This window comes from Dromaius novaehollandiae, chromosome Z (assembly GCF_036370855.1).
Source record: "Dromaius novaehollandiae isolate bDroNov1 chromosome Z, bDroNov1.hap1, whole genome shotgun sequence".
NCBI classification, from domain to species: Eukaryota; Metazoa; Chordata; class Aves; order Casuariiformes; family Dromaiidae; genus Dromaius; species Dromaius novaehollandiae.
The window spans coordinates 49,471,906-49,496,934 of record NC_088132.1 but is presented as its reverse complement, the minus strand read 5'-3'; the positions used below and the strand labels follow the sequence as shown (position 1 = coordinate 49,496,934).

Sequence of the window (25,029 nt, the reverse complement as noted above, 5' to 3'; positions counted from 1 at the left end):
CCTCCATCTTCCTATCGTATCCTGTTAATAATCTTTTCCAAAGAGTTTTGTCTCATTTTTACAACTTATGTTTTAGGTGTTATGTCTTTATTGCTTTGCGAGAAGTGCAAGTCACTTCTATGATGCTACAGATACAACAACCAATTCATAATAAAGTAGTATTTTAAAATAATATTTATTCGTGATATCTTTGCATTGCCACTGAAGGAGAAAGAAAGAAAAATAAGTAAATAGCTATAATGAAAGGAATTTCCTTCTTCTCAAGGATCTTTTAAATGACAGATGGCTCTCACACTCCATTCTTCTGAGGAAAAAGTGTTATTCAAGCTGAAACGTGCAATTCCAGAAGCAAAAAAAGAGCACCAGTTTGAAGTTCCTGATCACAGAGCAACTGAAGACTCATGCAGCTGGCAGTTCATGAAAGACACACAACCTGTACTTCAGGCTAAAGTTCATCTATGTCTGTATACCACGGCAACACCATGTGGGTACGCAGAAGAACATTAATGGGGCACTCTAATGGGTTCCACTATCTCTTCTGGGAAGATGCTGCATCAAGAGTATTATTTCTAAAGTTGATGGAGCCAAACGTGTTAAAAGATGGGAGAGAGAATCATGGCAAAACCTGTTCTCACAAAGGAAAACAAATCTCTTTTCGGAACCAGACTAGGACAATAACTTACTGTACAAAGAAGAAAGAATCAGCCGTTTTGTGATGCAGAAAAGAGTTCCTCCTCCCTACTGTCTTAAATAACTACTATAAGGATATTATATGAAATTGTCTACAGCAGAAAGCACTTAGCCTTTGGTTTCATGATTAAGAGTGCTAGTGTTCATAAATATCTTATAAAGGAACACCATGCACTGAATACAGTGCATGTATTCCTTACATAATTACAAGCCTCAAATGAACTGTGCAACCACCCAAGAAGTGGAAATACAGTGTAAACAATGCATACTACTTGCCTATCACCGTGAAACGATATTGACTTCAGAACAATATTGAATTGGAACTTAGGAATCTAATTTTATTTTTTTCTTAAATGAGGACTGTATTTAAAGTTTACAGAAAGAAAAGGAGGAGAAATTCACAGATTAAAGAAAAAAGGAATAAAAAGTGTTTTCTAGGGTCACATTAACATTTTAGCAAATTTCTTTTCCCTTAAATTAATCTTACAGCATTTTACAACTTTTGTAAAGCAAAAAATTAATAAGCCATATAAGATTCAAGCTGGGAACTTATATTACAATCAAGATTTTTAAGGTTCAATCTATATTTTTTGTAATTTAACTACCTAAAATGGAGCATAGTGACAGCTCTGCAAGAATACCCTTCAGAAGGAAAAGCTGTGACTAAATCTATTTTTATTTTAAGTATTCTATGGTGGACTTACTTACCTTAGAGTTGATATTCTATTAATCTGCAAGATAAAATTTTGCTTGTTCTGAGCCAAGGTTGCAAGCCAAGATTACCTTCACTGGTACACCACCAAAGGCAGTGTGGAAGATGTCATTAGTCCAAACAAAACCTCCAGTGAAAAAAGTAGTTAATGACATGTATTCAGAGTAAGGAGGAAAGAGTTCAGGGATAGAAAATGGAGGCAGCATTTCCTGAAACAACATTCTTTTTCTAGATGAGCTGGTAATAAGTGACATTACTATATCCCGGCTCATTGCTGATCTCTGGCACTGAGCACAATTCAGAACTTCTAAGGCTGTCACAAGTAACAGATTCAGAAATCTATTACTTTAACAGTTTATGCCACAGGATGGCATGGAATGAATGACTGGATTTTTAATAACATAATAGACTGAAGTCATTTTTCAATTTCTCTTCTATCACAGTGTGCACCAGGAACAAGTTTATTATAACGAAAGAACTGAGTGGGCTGTATTCTTCATCACCCCCTACATCTGCATTACCTGACACAACTCACATGTTACCAGTCAAATGACATGATAAGTATCAAAAACAATGTATACTCTACTATTCACATTTCAAATAATCCACTTCTTAATTTGTGCTACTGGATGATACAGCTTCATAAACCACTTTTTCTTTGGACGATTGCAAGTTTTTATTCAAGTTAGATTTTTGTACTGCTATGCACCAATGACAATGCAATAAGAGCAGAGGGAAATTGATTGATTGTGCTGAGAAAAGAGTTTCATGTACCTTGAGAGACAGGCCACATTTGCAGACCTTGCATTAATAAGGTCAAGAGGAATTATTTTGGTTTTCTGTATAATATGGAACAGACTGTGTTCTCCAAATGTAAAAAATATTAGGGACTGCTGCAACTAATGAAATACAGAGTTATAGCAGACATTTCAAAAACAGTGGTCTCAATCAGTTCTACAGTAACCATGTATTCCTTACTGCAAACAAACAGATACATTGTTCAGATTTCTTCCCAAATTACACTAGCATGCATCCAGATTTCTTACCTACCCATTTCTGCATAGTTACAGCATCTAGCCATTTTTTATATCTAGTTGTAAAGAGATAAATTTATAAAATGGTTACTCTCAATAAAGCTTCCTTAAAACCTTTAAGAAAACCTTAAATTTGAATATAGCATCAGTTTCTTGTACATTTCACTGACATTTTCTTCAATCAATAAAAATTCACATATATTCGTGACTAGAACCAATCAGCATCTTCTTATAAACACCATAGGTCTCATCCCATTAGAACTTTATAAGCATTTATAGTTTATAGCAAGTCAATTTTAGAAGACCCCCAACCTACAAAAATACATACCTTTAGTCAGTATGTCCTCTGTGTAACTGAAACTGTCTTCTTTTCAGTTTTAAGTTTTCAGAATTATGGGACCATTCTTAGTTCACGTGCAGTTAACAGTTTTTCAGTGGTCCTACATAAAAAGGAAAGTAGTAAAATTACCAATAGGTAGCATTTGAGGAATTAACACTTTCACAGATAACAATCCCAATTGCTTAAGTATTATATAAAATTGCTCATACAATAAAAAGATGCTTCTTAATTCCAACAGATAAATAATAGCCAAAGCTCAAAATGTTTTTAAAAAGTTTCAGTCTTAGGGGCCTTTATTTCGGTTGACACTTATTTCATAGAGCATGACAATTTCATAACATTTCATTTTGCTGTTCCAAAGGTAGAAAAGCAATGCAGAGAAGATGGGATGGGAAATCAGAAGGAATCTGCCAAAACAGTGTATGGCAGCTATAAGAAATGCTTAGGTAAGGTCCATTCAGCTCAGTTGCCATTTCTGAAGCTTCATAGAAAAGTTTAATTGAGAATAATCTATGTTGAGGTCACACACTTACAGAATAAGCAAATTAGAGAACAAAAGAGATCGAAGCTTGAGCTGAGTATTTTATTGTAAGAGCTAAACATTGCCTACTGCACCCACTATTGTTTGTGGATACTAGCATAATGAACCAAGTCAGATTGCTAAAAACTAGCTTGGCAAAAAAGAAGCCTATTATTCTTCTGCACCAGGCACTCACTCCATGCAAGCCTGTGTACCCCCATTTATCCAGCAGCTGTATAAACACTAATGCTGGTACGGGTGGAGAGGTGATCACAGTGAGTGGCTGGTAGAAGATTGCCTACTTGGCAGCAGTGCCAGTTTATGCTAGATTAAATTGATCAAACCATGGTGAAAATCATAGACTGTATACATTAGGCTTAAACAATACAGACCTTGAGAAATCACCTCTACGCAAGATTTGAAGGACTGTGTTTACACACACATGCTGAAGTCCCAGAATATAAAAATAAAGTTCCATTACGTTTAACAGCCACAGAATAGATAAATGTATGTAAGAAATAAGAGGAAGTGTCCTATTCACCAGCTTTGGTTTCACAGCATTTTAAGTAATTAAAAAAACGCATTTACAAGGCTTTCTGCACATATTAAGTTCTAGTTTTATTCAGTACTCTTTACTAAGAAATGTGGTTCTTTCTATGAAAAAGGACTGGGAACTATTAACACTTGCCAGGGATTTAGCTAAATTTCCCAGGACTAAAGTTTCCTTAACTGTTTCTCAAAAGTTTTATAGAAGAACCACCAAAGGCAAGAGGAAAGGAAGTTTAAAAGGATTATGTATACATTTGACAATGGGATATCCCCTATTTTTTGACCAATACTTTTACATCTGGTTATAAATGAAAAACAAAACCTGTACTTTTTGCATTGCTTTTATTACTTTTCTGAAAACAGAGGCAATGCAAAAAGCTATATCAAAAATGACAGTAAGGTTGCAACTCCAACCCATAAAAGCCAAGAAATTTAAAGTTAATCTGACATTCAATCCTTAAATCACGCAATTGTGCTTCTTTTTTAAAAAGCAACAATGCAAGTTAATGACAAGTTGTCAGCCCTAACTTTGAATTGCCTGAAGTTTGTCATTTGGTGTTTGTGTCACAACCTTAATGTTATTTAAATGTAGTTTTTAGTATCTATTATTTAAAAAGGTCTACTTTACGACAGCAAAAAGCTTTGATGGAGCAAACCTCAAAGTACACTGTAGTGCTGGTATGCCACTTCATTAGAAGTAGTGCATAAAACATATGCTGTTGACAAATCTAATTCATTAAAGGTGAGGTAGATGCACTTTAAAACAACTGGCTGGCATCATTATCTACAGTTCCTTTTATAAATTATTCTTCTTTTCCCTTTTGACTGAACTTGTCAGTGTTCCCTTTTCAGACTGTGAATGTTTTTGCCTTAAAATTCAATACCTTCAACATGTTTGGACAAGTTAAATAAGTAGCGTATTTGCTAAAACTGAGATTGTAAGCAGAAACATTCACACTGATTATTTCACCTATATTAGCTAATGAGGATCAAAATTAAGTAACAATGTATAAGAGTTTCAGCTTTATCAAACATAAAATTTAAAAATGAAGAGAAAAGGAAATTACAAAGTAGAACAGAGAACCATTCTGGCAGCTTTTTGCATTGCCATTCAGATGACTTGGATTCGGAATTGAATTGAATTCTGCAAGAAAGGAGGAGATCAGGCACATCACAGAGCTGACAGCTAGCTGACATACTTAGTTTTAAGAGGAAAAATAGCTAACTGTATTACTAAGGCTTCTGTAAAAGTCAAAACTGGTATAAGAACTAACAAGTATAAAATTGTCCATAAATAAATTTAAACTGGGAACTGAAGAATAGCCCTAGCCATCAGAGTGATGAAGTGCTTGAACAGCCTTCTAACAGGAAAAAACAGAAATAACTTGTCATAAACTAATCCAACTCCATCTTCAAATATCATTGCCTGTGTGAAAATAAAATTTTTTCTCTTCAACCCAGGAAGAATGAACTCCTTCCAGTGCTAGATCACTACAGTCTTTAGAATCCAAATCACAGTACAGAGCTTCACTGAATCAATAAAAGAAGTGAAAAAGAACATTTTTGAGGAATAAATATAGCACACGATACAGTTAAGTTCCACTAGTCACATATTTACCAACATTGTAAATCACACTGTATATAAGGCAACTGGGGGAAAAAAATCAAAGATTTTTAATCAAAGACTCTTTCTATAACATAATTTTCCTTTTGATTCCTTACAAAGTGACCAAATGCTAAACATTCAAAAAAAAGTTATAGAAATGTTTGCATAGAATGCATAATCATATTTTATTATGTCTATACTCTGTACACATATATTTTAGTGATTTGGCTGGACCAGCAAAGAACTTCGCCTTGCTCAGGAAAAAATCCCATATAAGATATAATACCATTCTGGATATTTTTATACAGACACATGTACACAATATTCCATATTGTCTTTTCCTTAATATGCCAAATGGTTAAAGAGTATATCTTGGTTTTATAAAAATTTGTATTTGATTTCAAAATAAGCTCTGATAATATTCTAGAGAAAACTGTTTCCCTTAGGAAAATGAATCTTTACTTTGGACATTGCTTAAGAAAAAAAAGACAAAATAATAAATCATAAAAAAAGTGCTTATTAAGTTCACAAATGTATTATGGGATACAACTGATAGCTATCTGGAAATTTGTTATCCAGTGTAAGCCACTTTCTTTGAAATCCATCCTACGTGACAGAGGGCTCTGAATCTCCTCTCCCATCCACTGCCCCCCAGTTCTGTTCTACTAGGAACCAGTATCTGTTGCATTTGTTCTTATTATAACTCCATGAAAAGATCTATGAAGAAAGAAAAAGAGAAAAAAATTTTAAAAGTATTTACAATGTCAAATATTATGAGACAATCTGTAAACACCGAACATTACTCCTGATCCTTACCCGTCTTTTTTTCTAGCAGATGAAATGTCTTCTAATCTGCCCATCAGGGAACCAAAGCACCAATTACCTGCGCTGTTCACCAGCCATTAGGCTGGCACCAGTTTCCAAATTTCTAACAGCTCTTTCCCTAAGGCAACAATCTCTACCATAAAAAAAAAAATCACATACTCAATAGAAAAGTTAGACAAATAGATGATAAAGGATAGTACTGATTACATAAATCAAACAGCAAGTGATTTAATTCTCTCCTACTCTTCTCTACTTACAGAGACAAGCTGGTTCCAGTGTAAGCCCTACCTTGAAAACTTAAAGGTGGATCTTTTGCTTAGAAAAAATTGGCATAATGGTGACTTAAATATGGAACCATCTCTGAACACAATTCACTTCAGCCTATTTTATTCCTACATGGATTGCAGCAAATCAGTTTCTTCAAACAACTCTAAAAGAATTAAAAGATTAATTTACCACATTTCAATCAGCATCTACCATCCACCTCACCAGAGCTGCATTACGTATGTCCAACATGTTACACACCCACTTTTCCTAATTAAAGTCTCCCCATTACTCCTCATGCCATTCCTTTTCTCTTTGTTCCATCTCCTACCAGACTGCCTTACCATCCCGTGACTGGAACTGTCATATTTGTCCAAGCCTTCCCCCACTACAACAGGGGGACAGCTAGCTGCGGTTGCGCAGACTACCATGGTATCTCCACTCCAGAAGACACATCTCAAAGGCCACCTGTCCCTAGCTCCTCAGTGAACGGAATTCACGATCATTTCACTTACAACAGTCTTGTTACTAAAAAGATCCATATTCTATTGACTGTTGCTACTAGCAACTCTTCTCGCAAAGTCATTTCTTAGATTTTGTACTAGGGGCCTCTGCTTCTTCTTAACATTACAGAAGTAGGACCTTCCATGCACTTTCCACTCTGATCCGGCACTATAGCAGCCTAATAAATCTTTGAGAATATTTATGGGAGTGGGGAGGCAGGAAAGGGAGATGAATAAACAGCGGCGGCAGGGGTAACATTCTTAAATACTTTATGCTTATACAGAAGAGCCCTTAATGCCTTCCCCAGGGGAGCTTTGGTGCTTGCCGGTACTTCCTGAGAAGGTACTGTCTCCAGCCAGTGATTTCAGCCCTCCCCTTCCTAACCTACTGATGATCTTTATGATCAGCAATGCTGCAAGGGATATTGCTAACCTCATTCCCCTTCTGGCAATGCTGGCACTCCAGATGAGAGAAACCTGTATTAGCAAAAACTTTCTATACTGCTCTCATTGCTTCATTGGGAAAATGGAAGAAAGGAGGAGGAGATTTTATCTGTGTCATTGCCTAAAAGGATGTCTTTTGTGCTTCTGTGTGTCAGGGACTGATCAAGTCACCTACTGGCAGGCACCCCCTCTACAAAAGGTCTAGCTGCCTTTTCTGCAGGCCTCAGTATTAATTCCAGGAAGACATTTGTAAGACTTCACTGATCCTCAAAAAGCTGCTGGGACTCCTAGGAACACAGCGGGATGTTGTTGCCCCTTTTCCTTGAATGCACATTTCTGCACAGCAGAGTAGTGTCCCTGGATCTGAGAATGACTTATATTTCTTATTCTTGTGGATGTCAAAGCCAAGCAGAATCATACAGCAATCTTTTCAACCCATCCAAATCAACTAGTGATTAAGTGAAATATCTTGTTCATTCAAACGAATCATAAGACTTAGTGAGAAAAATACAAATGGTGGAGGCTCAGCATATGAAACTGGCCTGATTATCAAACACTCACACCCTCTCTGAACGGAAAACCTTTTTCTTATGGCAATAGGTTATTACATTAAAATGACCTATTTTCTGCTATTAATCTGGCAGCGGATTTTGAAGTTGTTTTTGGCAAATACTGTCTCCTTTGTCAACCTAATAGCCAATAAGCTCTGATAAAAACAAACAAACAAAAAACAATTAATATATTAAGTTCAGTTTAGTACTGAATGCTTCTACTACAGTCCTTATGAGACACTAAAGGAACACTGATATCTCAAGATAAGCTTGCCATTGCCAGTTACTTGGAATTCTTAGGAAAAATGAAGGTATAAGAAATATAATACTCAGCTGCAAGATCTACTGATGACAGGAGTTGCCCCTCAACCTAATGCAAAACTAAACAGGAACAAGGAATCTCTACAATACTCTGTAAACCTCATCTGAGAAGAACGGATCACCTTAAGTATCAAATCTATATGTCTGCTACTTGTATTTCACAATTTCCTATAATCTTCCAGTTATATATTGATAAAATATACATAGGCAGAGCTGTAACGTACTGTAGGGTATTTTGATAATACCCTTGCTTTTCTTGTACCTTTATTTTCTTCCCTATTATAACTCATGCCACACTTTTTTTCTAACTTCTTTTTAGTATTTTTCTTTTCTTTTTCTCTTCACAATCATCTACTTCTTTTGCCTACCCCCTTACTTACTCCAAGGACAACAAACTGTCGAGAAGGTAAGAAGTATACAGGCAACATGTTACCCCACTGGTTGTATCATGTTTAAATTTATTTTCTGAGGTCTGTGGGCCAGGGTTCATATATATATGCATTCTGAGGCATCAACACACTGTTGGCAACTGCCTAATTAAAAAAAAACAGCTTTCATTAATTGCAGATAAGAAACTACTCTTGAACATTTTGAATATATACATTCTCATTTAACAGCATACAATTACTAGGATGAATGTAATTAGGAAGCTGCCTTTATGCACATTCATCACTCTGACTGTAGTTACTTAGGGAAGAATAATACACAGAAGACAAACAAAACTTATTTTAAAACACAAAACAAATGATCTGAATGAGATCATGCAGATTTGAAAAAAAAAAAAAAAAAGAGGGATGGAAAGGGGAAAGGATTTTGATCAAGGAAAAGTTGCTGACCATATCAGAAAGGACCTCCTGCATAGGAGAAAATATTATAAGGTCAGTGAGGGAAGCAGGTCCATTAAGTATTCCAGGCAGGTATAGCTGATCTAGGTCAGTGGAAGAGAACAGTAACATGATAAGAAAGAGGAGCCAAGCAGCCAGAGATTGTCAGGTAAGGACACGAAACTTGAACTTTATGTGGCAGGAAAGAGAAGTATTAAAGGAAAATTAAATGAAAAAGCAAACCAATCTTCTAGTCATACATTAAAAACAACAAAAAGCCAAACTCCAAGTCATTAGCCACTAATGAAAGAGAACTAAGGAAGTGCACTTCACTAGTTCAGTAATAAATGAACTAATACTCTCAATTAGTCCTGAGACTGATGCAACTGCAACTGTATATATGGCTTGCTTGGCACCACTGATGGAAGAGATACCGAACAAGTTGCTGAACACCACTCTGCGTCATCTGTATTTGTTGCTCAACATTGGTTCAGTAACATACCTTAATGGGACGTTATCTAATGATGGTTCACTGTAAACAGTGGAATGACCTAGGTGTCATGAGTTGGACTTATATCACACCTTGGACTCAGGACTCACTGAGGGGAGAAGGAGCTTAGTAGGTGTCTTTATGCAAACTGGCAGAAAGGCAGATGAGTACAAGGGGTAAGATAGGCTGAGCTTACAATAATCAGAAAGAAAAATGATCCATGTAAGAAAAATGGTTACAGGAAAGAAAAACAAATGATACCTCCTGGAAAGGCGATAAAAGGAGATGATTTTGAAAATAAATACAAAATTACGCTAATTGAGAGTTTACATAATTAGTAAAACTTGGAGAAAAGCAACAATTTTCACAATGCTCCTTCTGCCATTCCTATATTCATCAGCATGTGAAAGAAACTACAAGCATGTTTACAGAAGAACCATTGTTATTAAGACGAATCACTTTTCTAGCTATTCTAGCTTCGGTGGATATTTTGTTTATATTACTTCTACTTCTATTCATCCCTTATGGTAACATAGGAAAGAATTTAGCATTTTTCCTTCCTTCCTTTCCCTGTATTGACAAAGCCAAGTCAGTGCTTCATACTGAAGACAGATTTACAAAATGGATTTAAAACATGGCATGAACTTAGATTTTTCTCCACATGAAGGCAGTGTGGAGACACGTCATAGCGTATTCGTTTTTATGACTAAGTTTTCAGTGTAGCTTCCGGTTGTTTTACCAAAGCTGTGACTACAAGGTGTTTGACCAAAATTTGCCAACAGCACTGTGATTTTTATTTTGTCAAACTCTATCCGTTTAAGTGAGCATATACATATATGCACACACACACACATACACACACACACACAGTGCCAACTGTACAAAAGGCAATAGATGGAAAAAAAAGCTCCGAAGAACTCATTTTTAAGCTGATAAACTTCTCTGTATGATGGAAAATATTCTATGCATATAACAGAAAATATCATGTAATAGATAAAAAAAATCTGTGAGATCATGTTTCACAACAGAGAAGATTTTTATGCATGGATTTTACCATTATTACAATTACTGCAAAAGATTACACACCATTTGCTATATAGCAGGTCAAAATGCTAGTGAAGGACACCCCCTAGCCAAACCCAAGCCCCCAAGTTGCAAAACAAAGCATAAAGTGGTGAAGGCTTGCAGAAAGAGTTCTGATATTTAAGGACAAGGTTCAATAGTGACCAAATTGACCATGACAACACCAATGAAGCTTGGACAAAGGTAACTGCACATATTATGAGAAGTGAAATAGCTAACTATGGAAAAACGTAAGAAGTGAAATTTCAAGGCACAAGACATGTTTGGGATATGATTATGTACAGTACATAAAGGAAATAAATAAAGTATAACACAGAAGACTAGAACAGTGGAATAAAAAAGATACATTTCTTTTCTCTCTCTCACTAAGAAATAAAATTGGGAAAGAAGCATTAACGGAAGTCTGAAAGAGATGGGCACCTGAAATACTATAAGCAACCCTGACTGAGAAAGTGAAAAAGGAATACTTATTTCTCTGATCTTGGCCTCTTGAAGAACTGAGGACATCAGTGTTGTATACCATTTTTGATATTCCATAAAATGTAATTAGAAATTGCATAAGTGAAGTATCATTTGTGTAGCACTGAAAATTATCACTTCTGAATTTTTTTTAAGGAAGTCACTTATATGCTAAAAGAGAAAGTAAGTGGGAAAAATGGACATCCACCTAAAACCCAGGGCCAAGCAATGAAAATATAGTTTATAACGCCGAGCAATTGCATTTGTATTTGAAAATCACGTAACAAGAACAAAGGGAGAGAAGTGTTGGAGGAGAATACTCCAGTTAAATAGGCTGCCCACTCAGATCTATGAGGACTGAGATTAACTCATGTAAATAAGAAAAATATAATGAGGTAAGAGATATTTAGCAACTAAAATCAGATCACAGCAAGGACGGAAAAGAAGAAAAGATTTCGAGCTTATTATGAAAAATTATAGAGGGAGAACATAAATGAAATGCAAACTTATCAGACTGCTAAAATAAAGGTAACAATATGGTCTTCAAAGGTACATTTCAATAACAATGTATATTAAAGTCAAAATAAATATGAAATGTTTGAGATTTTAATTATTTTGACTACATGCATTTTATGTGTCAGATGGGGAAAAAAAGGCAAAATAAAACCCAGAAAATATTTAATATGCATGGACAACAAATGACCATCATAAAAGTATGTGGCTTCCTCACTAGTAGAGAGTTTCAATTAAAATATTGCAAATGCAATATGCGTAAGAGTTCTCAAGTCTGTTAAGGGTCTGATGACATAAAGCTACTACTATTTGTTACTAGTTAAGTCATGGCTAGTACTTAGTAGTAGTTAATAACAAACTGTTAACTTTTAAAGATATTAATCCAAGAACTATTTGAGCTTTATCAGAATAAATAAATCCAGAATTACTTGTTCCTGTGAATTGCATCTGTTTCTTTTCTAGTTGGTAAATAAGAGAATTTTGTGACAGTACCAAACAAAAAAAAATTATTTAGAGACAACACATTAAGTGTAGTCTAAACTTCAGATTACATCCTAGCAAGTTCTATGAAAGAAAGAAATATACACAGATTTTGGATTTTCTGCACTCCAGTTAAGAAAATTAAGAGGAATTCCTTTACAGTGATGGTAAAACAATAGTGAAAGTATAAAGGTGAAACTGGTACAGAATAGCAAATGCAACTAATTTTCATTATCAATAAGAAATGGAAGCAATATATATACACACATCTGATTGTGAACATTCAAGATGTATAAAGATTTTTCAGTGCCAATTATATTACAAATTAATGACAGAGCTAGTTGGTTGTTGTTTCTTCATCCTTGCATACAAAAATATGGTTGCAATGCTGATGAAACAGGAAATATTACAATAAGTACTAGGAAAGCAACCCAATCCATGTTCACTGTTCCTTCACATGCTGTTATTGATTTTTCGTTACTTTATCATATGGTTATTTCTATAGGAAATAAGTCAGTAGACAAGATGAACACTTTTTTTGATTAGGTAACTATTCAGTATGTGGCTTCATGCCTTATATGTAGCACAAAATCAAAACCTCACTCTGAATTCTAAATAAGTTTGCCACCATCTTTTTCCTTAAATCAGTGTTGTATTAGAATACTGTATAAGCAGCATCACATGATCCAAAGTCAGGCAGAATTATTTTTGTACTGGGAACCCAGAGAGATCTAGGGTCAAGTGTCCACTTCAGTGTGCAGTCAAATTTGATATGCCTAAAGCCAGGCTTTTTTCCAAAGAATACTTCTGTTTTATAGCACTGGTAAGTTCAAAGCATTGCTTCAATTGATCTAAGTTGCAATTACAAATACTCAGCATTTGTGAAAATTTTGCCATATATATCTCAGTCTTAGGGGATTTAAAAATGAAACAGCTACCCCAATGAGTATGAAGTGACTTGTCCACTCTCACATATGAATTTTATGAAAGGGGTGAATCAGATCTGAACTGATTCAGTTCTCTAACGATGCAATTCAGTTCTCTTTTTTTTTCTTGAATCAGGATGAGTGCCTTCTGTGTTCCAACTGTAGGAATAAAAAAAGAAAGTATTCAACAGAGCCAATTTTATTCACTAAATAGCACTAACCGATTTCTTGTGCACTATAAATGACACAAGAATCAAGTAAAGCTAATCACATCTCCTACACACAACGGACCAAAATAAGGTTTCACAGACAATCTTAATTCTGGCATTTCTAATTTTCTAAATTTTGAGTGCTTGATGTACAATCCTAATATTATTTTAACCTTTTCATGTAGCTTTGCAACTTTAAACAACCCTGAATTCCATCGTGCAGCTAGAGCAAACTTGAAGGTTTAGAAGGGAAGGAATCTTTAGGCCTAGAGTGAAAGACTTGAGTATCTAACTGTAGCAGTGGGTAGTCATCTTGTATGAGGATGAGGCAACACGTGGAACAAGGCCCTTGGTCAGGAAGTTTCTCTGGTGCAGAGAGAAAAGGGATACTGAGGGCTGGAAATGCTAAGTCCCATTTCTGATTCTGAAAGTCTGTTCGAGAGACGAGACACTTTGATCTGGATCTACTGCAAACTGTGCTTAGTTGCTTTGCCAGCTTCCTCTACCAAGTGAAGTTTCTTCTGTCTTCCATCACCCATCCCTATAAGAGGGCTTGCTAGTCTTTTAAGTCTGTCGAGCAACAGAAAATGAGTTTTTCAGAGGCAAAAGGCAAATCTGAGACTAATGTGACGCTCCATCCCGGCACGATTTGAAGCTGCCGCTCTGAACCAGACATCCCCGGCTTCCCCATCCCTCGCTCCAGGCACTGGCCCAACGGCTCGCTGGCCCGGCATGCGCTCGGGCAGCGGAGCTGGGCCTGGCGCAGCCCCCGCAGGGCGACGGCAGCGGCGGGACGCGATGGCCGTGCCGAGGCCGGGGGGCCGCGCTCTGCCCCGCCGCCACGGCGACCCCCGTCAGCTACCCAGCGCGGGGGCCGCCAACGGCTGGGCTGAACCGTCAGGCAAGCGCATGGCCACCAGCCTGCCCGGAGAGGGGCTGCGCTCCGAGCCGCGGGCCGCGCCGCCTCCGCGGGCGCTACACACCCGCCCGGCCCGCTGGGGAGCGGGGCCGCAGGCCCGGGCGCGGCCCGGCGGCACCAGCCCGGGCGTGCGGGGAAACCCGCGGCCGCGCCGGGGGGCCGTCGTGCGCCGCGGGGCCTCTAGTCGTGCCGCTGCTCCCCGCGCCCCGCTCGGCTCGGCTCGGCGCCGGCGCCGGGCGAGGCCTGGCCCCAGCGGGAAGGGGAGGGGAAGGGCGGCCCCGCCAGGGCCACTTACCGGCCGGGCTCCCCCCGCGGCCCGCTCGGCTCCGCGCCGACAGCCCAGCGACAGCAGAGCGTCGCTGACAACGGCCCGGAACGGCCGCGCCGCCACATCCGGGGGCGGGGCGGGGGGAGGCGGGAACGGCCGCGGGGGCCGCCCGGGGAAGCGGGGGAGGGGGTTGTGCCGGGCCCGCTGCGCTGCGCTCGCCATGGCCTGGGTACGTGAGCGCGCGGCGCGGCCCGGGCGGGGCGGTCCTGCCGCGGCCGCGTGGCACCTGCCGGCGGCGCCTCCTCCTCCGAGGAGATGGCGGCTCTTCCCTCGCAGCCGCCTTCCGCTGCCGCCGGGCCGGCCGCTTGGCGGGGCAGCGCCCGTAGTGGCGCCGCCTGCCCCCGCGCTGGTGGCCTTGGCGGGGCCGGAGCAGCTGGGAACTATGGCAGAGGCCATGCCGGAGGGGCCCTGCCCCCCGCGGCCGGCGCCGCGAGGGCCTGTGGCCTGCCTGGTTGCCGCTGCTCAGGGGCAGTAGCCGCGACAGGTAGTGGCGGCTCCAGCTGTGGCGTGTCGTCCCAGGGTAGCGCCGAGGAAAGAGTAGGAAGTGTTAATTAGATCCTACGGAGTTTCATAACGTGTATTTCGTGTGTTTTTTGTTTCCTTTTCATATGTTTTTCTTTTAACAGATGGCAAGTGGTGGCCAGAAACGGATAATCCAATTAACTGGATTTAAAAAGCAAGAAAAAAAGGCACTGCTTGAATTATTGCTCAAACTGGACTGTGTTGTTATTGATACTAAGGTATTGTTTTATTTAAGCTCCCGCTGGTGGGAGAAAACAAGAAAAAATAAAGACGTGTGTAGAAGCTTAGACCTGTGTATTAGTAGCCAAAAAAAGTTCATTCGTTTCCAGTGATGTGTGGTGTGTTTTCCTTTTTTTTTGTTAGAAATACAGAAATTGTACACATCTTATAGCAAAACAGCTTTGCAAGAGTGAAAAGTTCTTAGCTGCCTGTGCTGCAGGTGAGTAAAAGAATTGCTGTAAAATTACATCGAATCATAATATTAGGATAGGAAAGGACCCTTAAAAGTCTTCTAGTTACCTGTTTTCGTTTCATGAACTGGCTGTTCTACCAGCACTTATTCTCCTTGTTCCATTAGCCTTGATTATTAGCAAAGCACTACGTTCAAATTTAATCTACGTTCTATTTTTTTCGTGATTCCTAAATAATTTTCTTGTCATCTTCCTTTATTTGTTCTGAATCGGCTTCCAAAGAGAAACCTTTGTAATCTATCATCAGTTACATTGTAAAGTCATATTGCAAATGATTCAAGTGCTTAAAAACAGATTACTTGAAAAAGGGCGGAGGGTGTGTGGACAGCTGTAGTTAGCATGGATTTTTGACATCACATTCACAAACACCATTCATTAATAAAGATCACTGTCTCTAAGTTTCTGCTTACGCAGCAACAGAAAATTTCAAACCCTTACCTCTGCCGTTTTACTGACGCAAGTCTCTGGTCTTTCCTCTTTGGCTGTTGTCTTACCTAAGGCTTGGTGCTGAAATCCCTTACTCATGCAACTAAAACTTTTCAGAATAAGAACTCTGTATTTTAAGATGCTTTTTAGACAGGAACCCGGAAAGATTTTATGATGAGTTCAGAAAATGTTTGTGGAGTTACAAGATTTCAAAATACTGATCTGTTAACTGTTTAAATGTGATCCCTATTTTTCCTACTTCATATTGTACCAAAGTGTTAAAGCAATTTTTAGGATGGATAATCTTAAATTTAAGAGCCTGAAGACAGAAATAGATAAATGTTGATTTGGATTTAAAGATAGATGTAAAATTCTTCATTTGATACTTGCATTTGCATACTATAGTATTAGGCATTTTCAGTTATAGCTTCTAGAATTTAGAGATATATGCATGGCTCCTTGTGCCTTATTAACCATCATCAAAAAACAGAGTAGAAGTTTACATGAGAAAAGACACTTTAGATATTGAGTTAATATTAATATCACATTTTTGGAGATTTAAAACATCTGGAGATGTTTTGTTTGAACTGAGTGGAAATAATGTATGTATTTTCCACGTGACAATGCGAAACTATGTCATGTTTCTATACTCATAAATACTCCTCAATACCAGCTAGTACTACTTAATTCCGGAAGAGGTGCTATTTTTATTTTTATTTTTGTTTTTTCGTCCTTGATTGTGGAGAGACAGTGTTCATTACTAGTGCAGTTTTTCCCAAGTAAGTATAACAATTCATCTTTAATCCCATGCAGAACTCTCTGGAAGTGAACATAAATACTAATAAGAACATCGATCCTCATAGACTTCTTAGCTGGCTGACTTACTTTTTGAGATGGAACTCTTGAAATTAAACTGGTTTTAACATATAGGTTATATGCAGTGTGCCTTTTTCAGTCATAAGTCCACTGGTACCTATGCTAGATTATGTAGAAGTGCCATCTGTGCTCCTTTTCTGAGACATTTTGCCAGTCAACCCTGCTGTTCTGTGAAACCAATTAGGTTTACACAGTTCCAGTCAATTTTTCTTACAGTATCTTCTGTAGGTAGTGTTTCAATACAGGAGCAGGGTACTAACCACAGCCCTTGACCTGAATCTGAAAGAAGAGTGAGACTGCAAGAAAAAGGGGAAGATCATTACAGACAGTATCAAAAGCATACATGCAGAAGAAGAAAGAAGAGAGGCAGAGGAGGTGGAGCCAAGGGAGGAGAGAAAAGGATGTGAAAAGAAGAAAGGGGAAAGACACAAGTCTAAAACCATATCCCCCTAATACTGGCATTCACTACACTTACAATGCTAGTAATATTAAGCATATATAAAAGAAAGAAATTCATTGCTCTTTTTAATCATATTTAATATATTACTTCAGTTTACTCAGACTAAACCTTTTGCAAAAAAAAAGTGATTTGATAGCATTATTGCATGTTATATAAGTACATCAAGTGTACCTCAAATCTGTTTGAGTACATTTCTAAGCATGTCAAATGATATTAAAAATAAAGTGTTAAGCAAGATTCTATGCAAGTCATAAGAATAAAATCTGGGAAGCTGCAAAATTCCTTTTGCAGATTTTTGGGAAGACAGGCAAGTATTTAATCTGGGAAGGGTAAAAAGGTACTTCATCATTGAAAGAAAACAAGATGATCACTTTCAGTGGCATTGTGAGATTTCTGATTTTAAAATGTGAAGAGGAGACCTCTTGCAGTAGGAAGACGTTTTTAAAATGGTACTTACAATTGCAGCTTTAATTTGCACAAGAAAGGTTGAAGTTAATTTTATATTAGATCTTCAGTTGATTGCCATTTGTCTACACAAAAAATCTTCTGTGGCTGACAGTTCATTTGCTTTTTAGGAAAGTGGATACTAACTAAGGAGTACATAATTAATAGTGCTGAAAGTGGCAGATGGCTTGATGAAACAACGTACGAATGGGGATATAAAATTGAAAAAGACACCCATTATTCACCTCAAATGCAATCTGCACCTAAAAGATGGCGCGAAGAACTGACACACACTAGTGCTCCAGGGGCCTTCCACAGATGGAAAGTTGTCCTCCTTGTTAAGGAAGGTGATAAACGAAGGGATCCTATTACAAGGTAGGAGAATATGTCTTAAAGCTGAAGTAATGAAAGACAAAACACTTATTATATAATTGAACAAATTTTTGTTCTTCCGTCCCAGTTAACATGGTCCGTAACAACCTCAGGTCCTTCAACGTATGAATTGTTTTCATTAATATACTTCCACACATTTTTATAATAGTTACAGTGTTAAATACACACTGACTTTAAATCAAAACCACTGCTTTTCTAGCTTGCTTTCAATATAGTGTCAAATATAACACACGGTGTCATATATTTGCAGCTTAAGTAAATTGCTCTTAGAAACTTTCTTCATGAGAGAAGGTACATATGCTTATGCTTTTTATGAATATTCTTTTATTTTGTCCACACATTACATTCAAATGGTAGCCAGAACAGGATAAATTATTTCACATGGGTGGGTGACCTGCGCCAACCATGAACTATGTCTTACTAATTTGTTCCACATTCTGACTAACTTGATCTTTCTGTGTCACATCTGTGCAACAGTTCCCAAGTTCTGAAGCCCTGATTTGTACTGTAACAAATCTTTGTGATATGATGTAAAGGGAAAGGGCAAAAATATAAAGGAAAGGCAGAGAAAAGGAAAACAACTGGAAGTGCAAGAATTTAGGGACTACGTTTATTTTTTCCAAACTCTCTACACACCTGGATTCCCTGTTTTAAGTACTATGTTGAAACACAAACAGCATATTGTGTAATGTTTGCTCCTGAAACAGCTATCCATTACAAGATGTTGCTCCTTACAGGGAAAGTTACTATCCTACTCTCTTCCTCTGTTGAAAACCCAGTTAGCTGGGAGCACTTCTCAGGTCTGGGTGTGTGCACATTGTGTATGGCCTGATTCTCTATGGGCATGAGAACAAGGTGTATGTCACAGATGCACAGGCAAGCAGGGAAACGCAGTGTATCCAGTTGATCGTGGTATCGGAACTGCAAAGTGCGTCACAGAGTGCCTGCCTGCAGTTCGTAAACAGCAATTGAGATGCAGCTGAAGTTATCATCTTCTAATTTTATTTACTGAAGACATTTTAAGTATGCTATTCCCTTAGCTGAGTGGAAGAGTTTACTATGTGCTGTCTTGCAGAAAGATGTATTCATTCTGCTACACTTGTGAAAAAACGTATTTGTTTCCAGTGAAAACTGCTTCTGCAAATCCTTGTGATAATGCCATTGAAATGCTGTCTTGCAAAATTCTCTGTTAACAGTAAAAGTAACCTTTAACAAGAACTATATCAGCAAGACAAATGAACATGGAGTTTCATGGAAGGAATCTATTTTTTTCCAGGCAGTTTTCCACATACTGATGTGGGGATCCTTTTACTCAGGCAGAAAACATTGAAAGGTAGATTTTCTTTTGTCTCCAGCAAGCATTGCCTTCAGTCATAAAGACCACTGCAGCTTTGAGAAATGATTGGGTTTTTTTTTCTCTAATATTTACAGCAGTCTGGCTTTTTCCCCTTTATTCTTTTCTTGCCATTAATCCCTAGTTATTGGATATCTGTGTGTGTGTGAGGCCAGCATCCTTTTCTTTTTACATATCTGGATTTTGAAAAATGAACATATATTCAACAATTCAGAAGACCTCTTTTCTTCCTCCACTGTCTTGTCTGTCATCTTTTCTAAAAAATATGAATCATTGCAGCAGTACCTCTCTGGAAATTTCCTCTGAGGAAACTCTTACATATAATGTTGCCCCAAACATAAACAAATCTGTTTTCTGTATGTAACATTGGGTGGCACCAGATGCTGTAAATGACTAAAATGAAGTCAAAAAGTGTATTTGCAATGTGAAAATACCATGTTACAGTTCAGAAAAGCAGTGTACCACTTCTGGTAAATGACTTGATTTATGGCAAAACTCCTAATTGAAAGACCCACTAATTATCATTGTGGGAGACATACTGTAATAAGTTACAGCTATTGTCATCTAAGAATTTTGTCTTCAAAAAAAAATGCTCAGAGAGAAGCTTTCTATCAGATATGGAGGATATGATTTTAATTAATAGTGTTAAATTGTGAAAAGACATGTTTTATTAAGTGGGTTCCTTCCTTTGCTCAAGGCTTTTAAGTGCCCTTTTATCTTCCTGATGAAGGCTGCGTAACGTCACACACCTAGAACCCTTATTCCCTTGCACTTGCGTGCTTGTAGTTTGTGAACGTCAACGTAGCTTTAGGCAATGTTAATATAATGCAGTAAATATATCTTTCCAAATGTATATTTATTTAGAGTTCTAGAAGCTGGAAAGGCAACCATATGTTCATCTCAAAATGCAGAGAGAGATATTACTCATGTATTCATCGATGATAAAAGTTTTCCTACGGAAAAACATCTCTCTGAAGCTCAATATTACCCTGTGCAGTATCTAGCAGATTACCTTTTTGAGGTAAGTAAGTTAAAAAACATACCTAAAATTCATTTTTCATTAGCATTATTAGCAATTTATGTCATCCTTACTGATTACTTTATTATACAGCATTAACGATAGAAAAGAATACAATCAACCTGGATGTTTTAAAATTTAGTTAAAAATAAAACAGCTTTCTAACAAAAAAAATGTTTCTCCCACAGCAGTATTTTGCTTTAGATCAGTAGATATAACGCCAAGGAAGAATACTTTATTTCTTCTTCCTCTTTGTACTCCTGCTTGGTTCCTACTTTGTGTTATTACTACTGGAAAAAGGGTTTAGACTTCAGGAAGAAGTCCCAGTAGCTCTTCCAGAGTAGTACGTGAAAGTAATGTAGCTGACCACCAAATAAACGGTTAGCTAGTTAGTCACAAAACACCGGAAGAAAAATAACAGATCTTCTTCTATATTTTCTTTATTTTGTTAATGATTTCAAATATATATATACACGTGTATATATTTTATACTGGGTTTGGCACACACCATTAAACTGCATTAAAATGGTATCCTCATATCTTCATGCTTCAGTATCAGTTTAATCACTTTTTTGTGAACTGATCTCAATTGTTTACCTTTTTATTTATAACATTGCAGATTATGCTAAAATATTAAGATTCAGATGCGGAACTCAAAATATGTTTGCTCGCAGCCCTTGGCTGGGAAAAATTGGTGGCTGTAATATGAATTCTGTAAGGGGATTGTATACTGGGCAGCAGAAATTCACTCTGAGTATTTCTGTACTAGGAATCTGTTATAACCTATTCACCTATATTCTTTATTTAATCAATGCACTGAGATTGATGCTGCTAGAATGCAAGTTTTTCGTTTCCTAAAATAGGTGTATGAAGTGCTGTCTGAGCACACTTTCAACTCTCCATTACTGTGGAGTGATCACTCCATACTTGTAGACAGGTAAAGTTAAATAAAACAAATTTTAATTAAAGGACTGTATATGCAACCTTATGAAAACAGATTAGCATACCAAAGGCATCTTGTTAAGAACTTCTCATATACCAACAGACTACATACTCTAATGCTTCTCCCTTTGCGGCACTCTTTTCTGTGGAATCAGAAAGCAGTGGCACAATTGTCCGTATTTCAGAAAATATTCAGAAGTCCTTAGGATTAAAAATCATCTTTCCAGAGAGATGGAGTTTTTGGCTGGAATGACTTAGCCAGATGAGGCATCCAATGCAGCTTCAGATTCTTCCGTGTTAGGTTTACCTTTCAGCCAAAATGGAATAGAAGTTGTTAAATTCACTGTGATGCAAACAGACAAGGCAAAGAAAGAAAAACAGCTCGATTGTTTTTAATCCTCCCTTTTGAACGGATGAGGGGACATGCCATTGTTAAGTGAATTTCCCTGTGTGTGTGCAGATTCCCTAGAACTAGAAATTATTCTTACAATTTCTAGAGAGAGGGAGAGAGATGGAGGGAGAGGGAGAGGGGGAAAGAGAGGGAGAAGAAGGGGGGGAGGGGAGGGGGGGGAGAGGGAGAGGAAGGGAGAGACAGAGAGGCAGGGAGAGAGGGGAGAGAGAGAGAAATGGGGAGAGGGAGAGGCAGGGGGAGTGAAGGAGAGAGATGGAGAGAGAGAGAGAGGGAGACGGAGAGAGGGAGAGGGAGTGAGAGAGAGAGAGACAGAGAGTGAGAGACCTTATGATTCCTAGTCCTTTGCTTACCAAGACCAGCATTATCTTTTCTTACAGACCATTTTGATGAGTGATTCTATCAAGGTCAAGACCATGACCCTGCTACACATTCTTCTTTACTGTATACTTTCTTCTCTCCATTCTGGAACAGTAATACAATGTTTTTAGCTTGAGGCATTTAAATCCAGGATTACTCCTTAGCTGAGGCACACATAATACAGAGACTGACAAAAATGTAAGTGGTGTCATCAACACCCATTAATTTTATAATAAATGAGTAGAAAACTAATAATGGCTACAGAAAGGCCAGGTTTTAGCTTTTTTTAAAAGAAAGCTTGTCTGCAAAGGATCAAGAAAAATGTTGCCAGATGAATTTTGAACAATGTCTACAGTAATAGGTTTATTGCATCTGAAAGGAGGACATTAAAGTGGGTGTTTAGAATTCACCAAACAAAAAAGCAACTTTTTCTTTAACTTCTACAGCTTTATAAGCTGTATTCTTGCCCCCAAAACTGGTATGAAGAATGATATAAAGAGGGATTTAAATCCCTATATTCCACTTCTGAATCTGCAGAAAACCGTATGGCTATTCAGTCCGGTCAGTGCTTTACTTGTAATTTTAAATTTTTGGACATTGACTTCTGGTAGAAGGATCTGTGTATTGATACAGTTCGGTTAGGACAACCTAGCCATATTTTATGCTAACAGATAACGGGAAGCTCATTCCAGTCAACTGTAAAGATTTCTTTGTGGGAATATACTTATCATAAGATATATTCAGTTGTTCGTCAGCTTTAGCACCAAGCAACCACCTTGTGGACTGACTAGAAGCTTATGCAATAGATACAGATTCCACTGAATTCTAAGAATTGACCGAAAGCCTTGAGGCCTTGGAGGAGAGGGCTAGGAGGAAAGGAATTTAATGAAAAGAAAAAGCCGGATATCAAAAATGCTACTTACAAGCAAGAATAGACAACCAGCCTTTGTTTTTACCATAACATGTGTTGAATTCCGGTATACTCTCAATATTTCCAACTCATCTGTTTGTTTCAGGGAAAAAAAAAAGTTTTTGTTATTTAGATCACATTTGTGATGCAGTAGAAGGTGTATGACCTTTGCAGCTATAAGCAGGAGAGTCAGATGTACTATTCAGACTGTCTGCATTTGATGATAATTTTCATAGCATTTTGACATGGAAATACTCAAAGGACTCAGAAGATTCCTTTAGACTGTGAGCTTCTCAGACTATGGGATGACTTTACAGTCAACTGCTAAATAGAAAATGTTACCTCTGTCAGCAAGTAGGAATTAAAGCTGAGGTTGTTACTAGGAATACTATATTTGACTTGAAATCCTCTGGATTTTGCAGATCCAAAATGCAGAGAAAATTTCCTCTCTGAATTTTAATGATCAGTAAGCTGCTATGAAAAGGTTGACGGGGGCATTGAAAGGTCTTAGTGCTTACATCCTGAAGAAATAATACACATCAACATGGGATCTCAGCCTAGTACTTACTCTCTTAATGAAACCTCTTCAGGGAAACTATCACCTTTCAGCTAAGACAGACATCATATTATATTTAATAGAGGAATGAGTGTCAAGTATTTATGGCTACCTCACCCTTTATTGATCTCCGTGAGAATTAAGTGTTTCTTGCTATGCACCCTGAATTCCTCCCTGGTGTGATAACAGTTCTGTCTTAACCAGTTCATTAACTTGCATGTATCTTTTTTTCCTAGACTTCACTAAGTAATTCACTTTAGAGGCAAGGAGAGCATTAGCTTTCTATTCAAATGCATCTAAAAAACTCAGAAAACTGCCAAGATTCTTAGTCTCTTATAAGGAAAAGAATAAAACATAGGCAATCAAATCACAACACTTGTCTAAATATATTAGGCTTTATCAACAAATGTTACGAACACACTCCTGTCTCTTTCTCCAGGAAGTACTTGGCACATATTTCATTAGGACATAACTTAGAGCATTCCAACTTTGTAAATCTGTAGAGCTACTACCTGACTGCTACTTCTAGCAGAAATAAATACCCTCCTCCCTGCAACGTACACACGCACACGTCATCTCCTAAGGCTTTGTATCCAAATCAGATATTGAATTCAGCAAAGCTGTGTTATTCATTATTTCAGTAGAGCTGCTTATAGTCATTGCCTTTCATACTGTTCTATTGCTTTTTTTGAATGAACAGATTGCTTCGTCGTTGTTTTTCAATATCTGTTCATGTAATTTCAACCTCATAACTTCTAGTGTTAAAATACTCTGAGATAATGTCATTAATGACTTGATCCTATAAGGTGTCAAATGTATTGGTTCAAGATGTTAAAGCACATGTATGATTTTAGGGAGCTGTTCTCAAATTTAACACAGACTTCAAAAGCTTTTTTGAATGCATACTGGAATTTATAACATTTTGGCAAGACAGTACTGGGATACTGTATATTGTCTGAATGTCAGTATTTTTAGAAGGATGTTGAAAATAAAGCAGAAGTGCCACAAGAAGTAAAGACTAGTTAATGTCTCAGAGTAGAACTTCTGTCCTACTTCAGTAGGAGTTTAGTTGTCCTTGGCTCCTCAAAAGCTATATAGAGCTCTTCTCAAATTAGCTAAAGCATTTATTACACTCTGTAATGTGCAACAAACCTGTTATTTGTTTAAAAATGTATAGTTATCCACATGCCAAGTACTTTTTTTTGAATTGTACATTTAAGGGAACATCTGAAAATAGAATGAAATACATGCAGCTTTTGAAGCTTTACACTGAAAATCTCTTAAAAGTATAAAATGTTT

General features: G+C 37.7%; 2 protein-coding genes across 4 annotated transcripts in view; one reads left to right on the top strand and one right to left on the bottom strand.

Moving 5' to 3' along the window:
• LOC135323427 (uncharacterized protein KIAA0825-like) overlaps window positions 1–14,678 on the bottom strand; it is a 253,838-nt gene extending 239,160 nt beyond the window's left edge. The window contains exons 1-2 of the mRNA XM_064501466.1: window positions 14,558–14,678; window positions 2,765–2,876 (exon numbers count right to left, since the gene is read on the bottom strand). The gene's annotated coding sequence lies outside the window, so the exon portion shown is untranslated. The remainder of the gene's footprint in view (window positions 1–2,764; window positions 2,877–14,557) is intronic.
• The window catches only part of LOC112980270 (SMC5-SMC6 complex localization factor protein 1), a 38,061-nt gene continuing 27,678 nt past the window's right edge, over window positions 14,647–25,029 (top strand). For 2 of the 3 annotated variants that reach the window (XM_026094990.2, XM_026094989.2), the window contains exons 1-5: window positions 14,805–15,127; window positions 15,217–15,330; window positions 15,476–15,551; window positions 17,920–18,163; window positions 20,400–20,556. In XM_026094990.2, the coding sequence (XP_025950775.2) occupies window positions 14,846–15,127; window positions 15,217–15,330; window positions 15,476–15,551; window positions 17,920–18,163; window positions 20,400–20,556 (873 nt within the window). In that variant the 5' untranslated portion in view covers window positions 14,805–14,845. Of the gene's footprint in view, window positions 14,760–14,804; window positions 15,128–15,216; window positions 15,331–15,475; window positions 15,552–17,919; window positions 18,164–20,399; window positions 20,557–25,029 lie in introns of those variants that run through there. The other variant, XM_026094991.2, reaches the window with a different exon arrangement.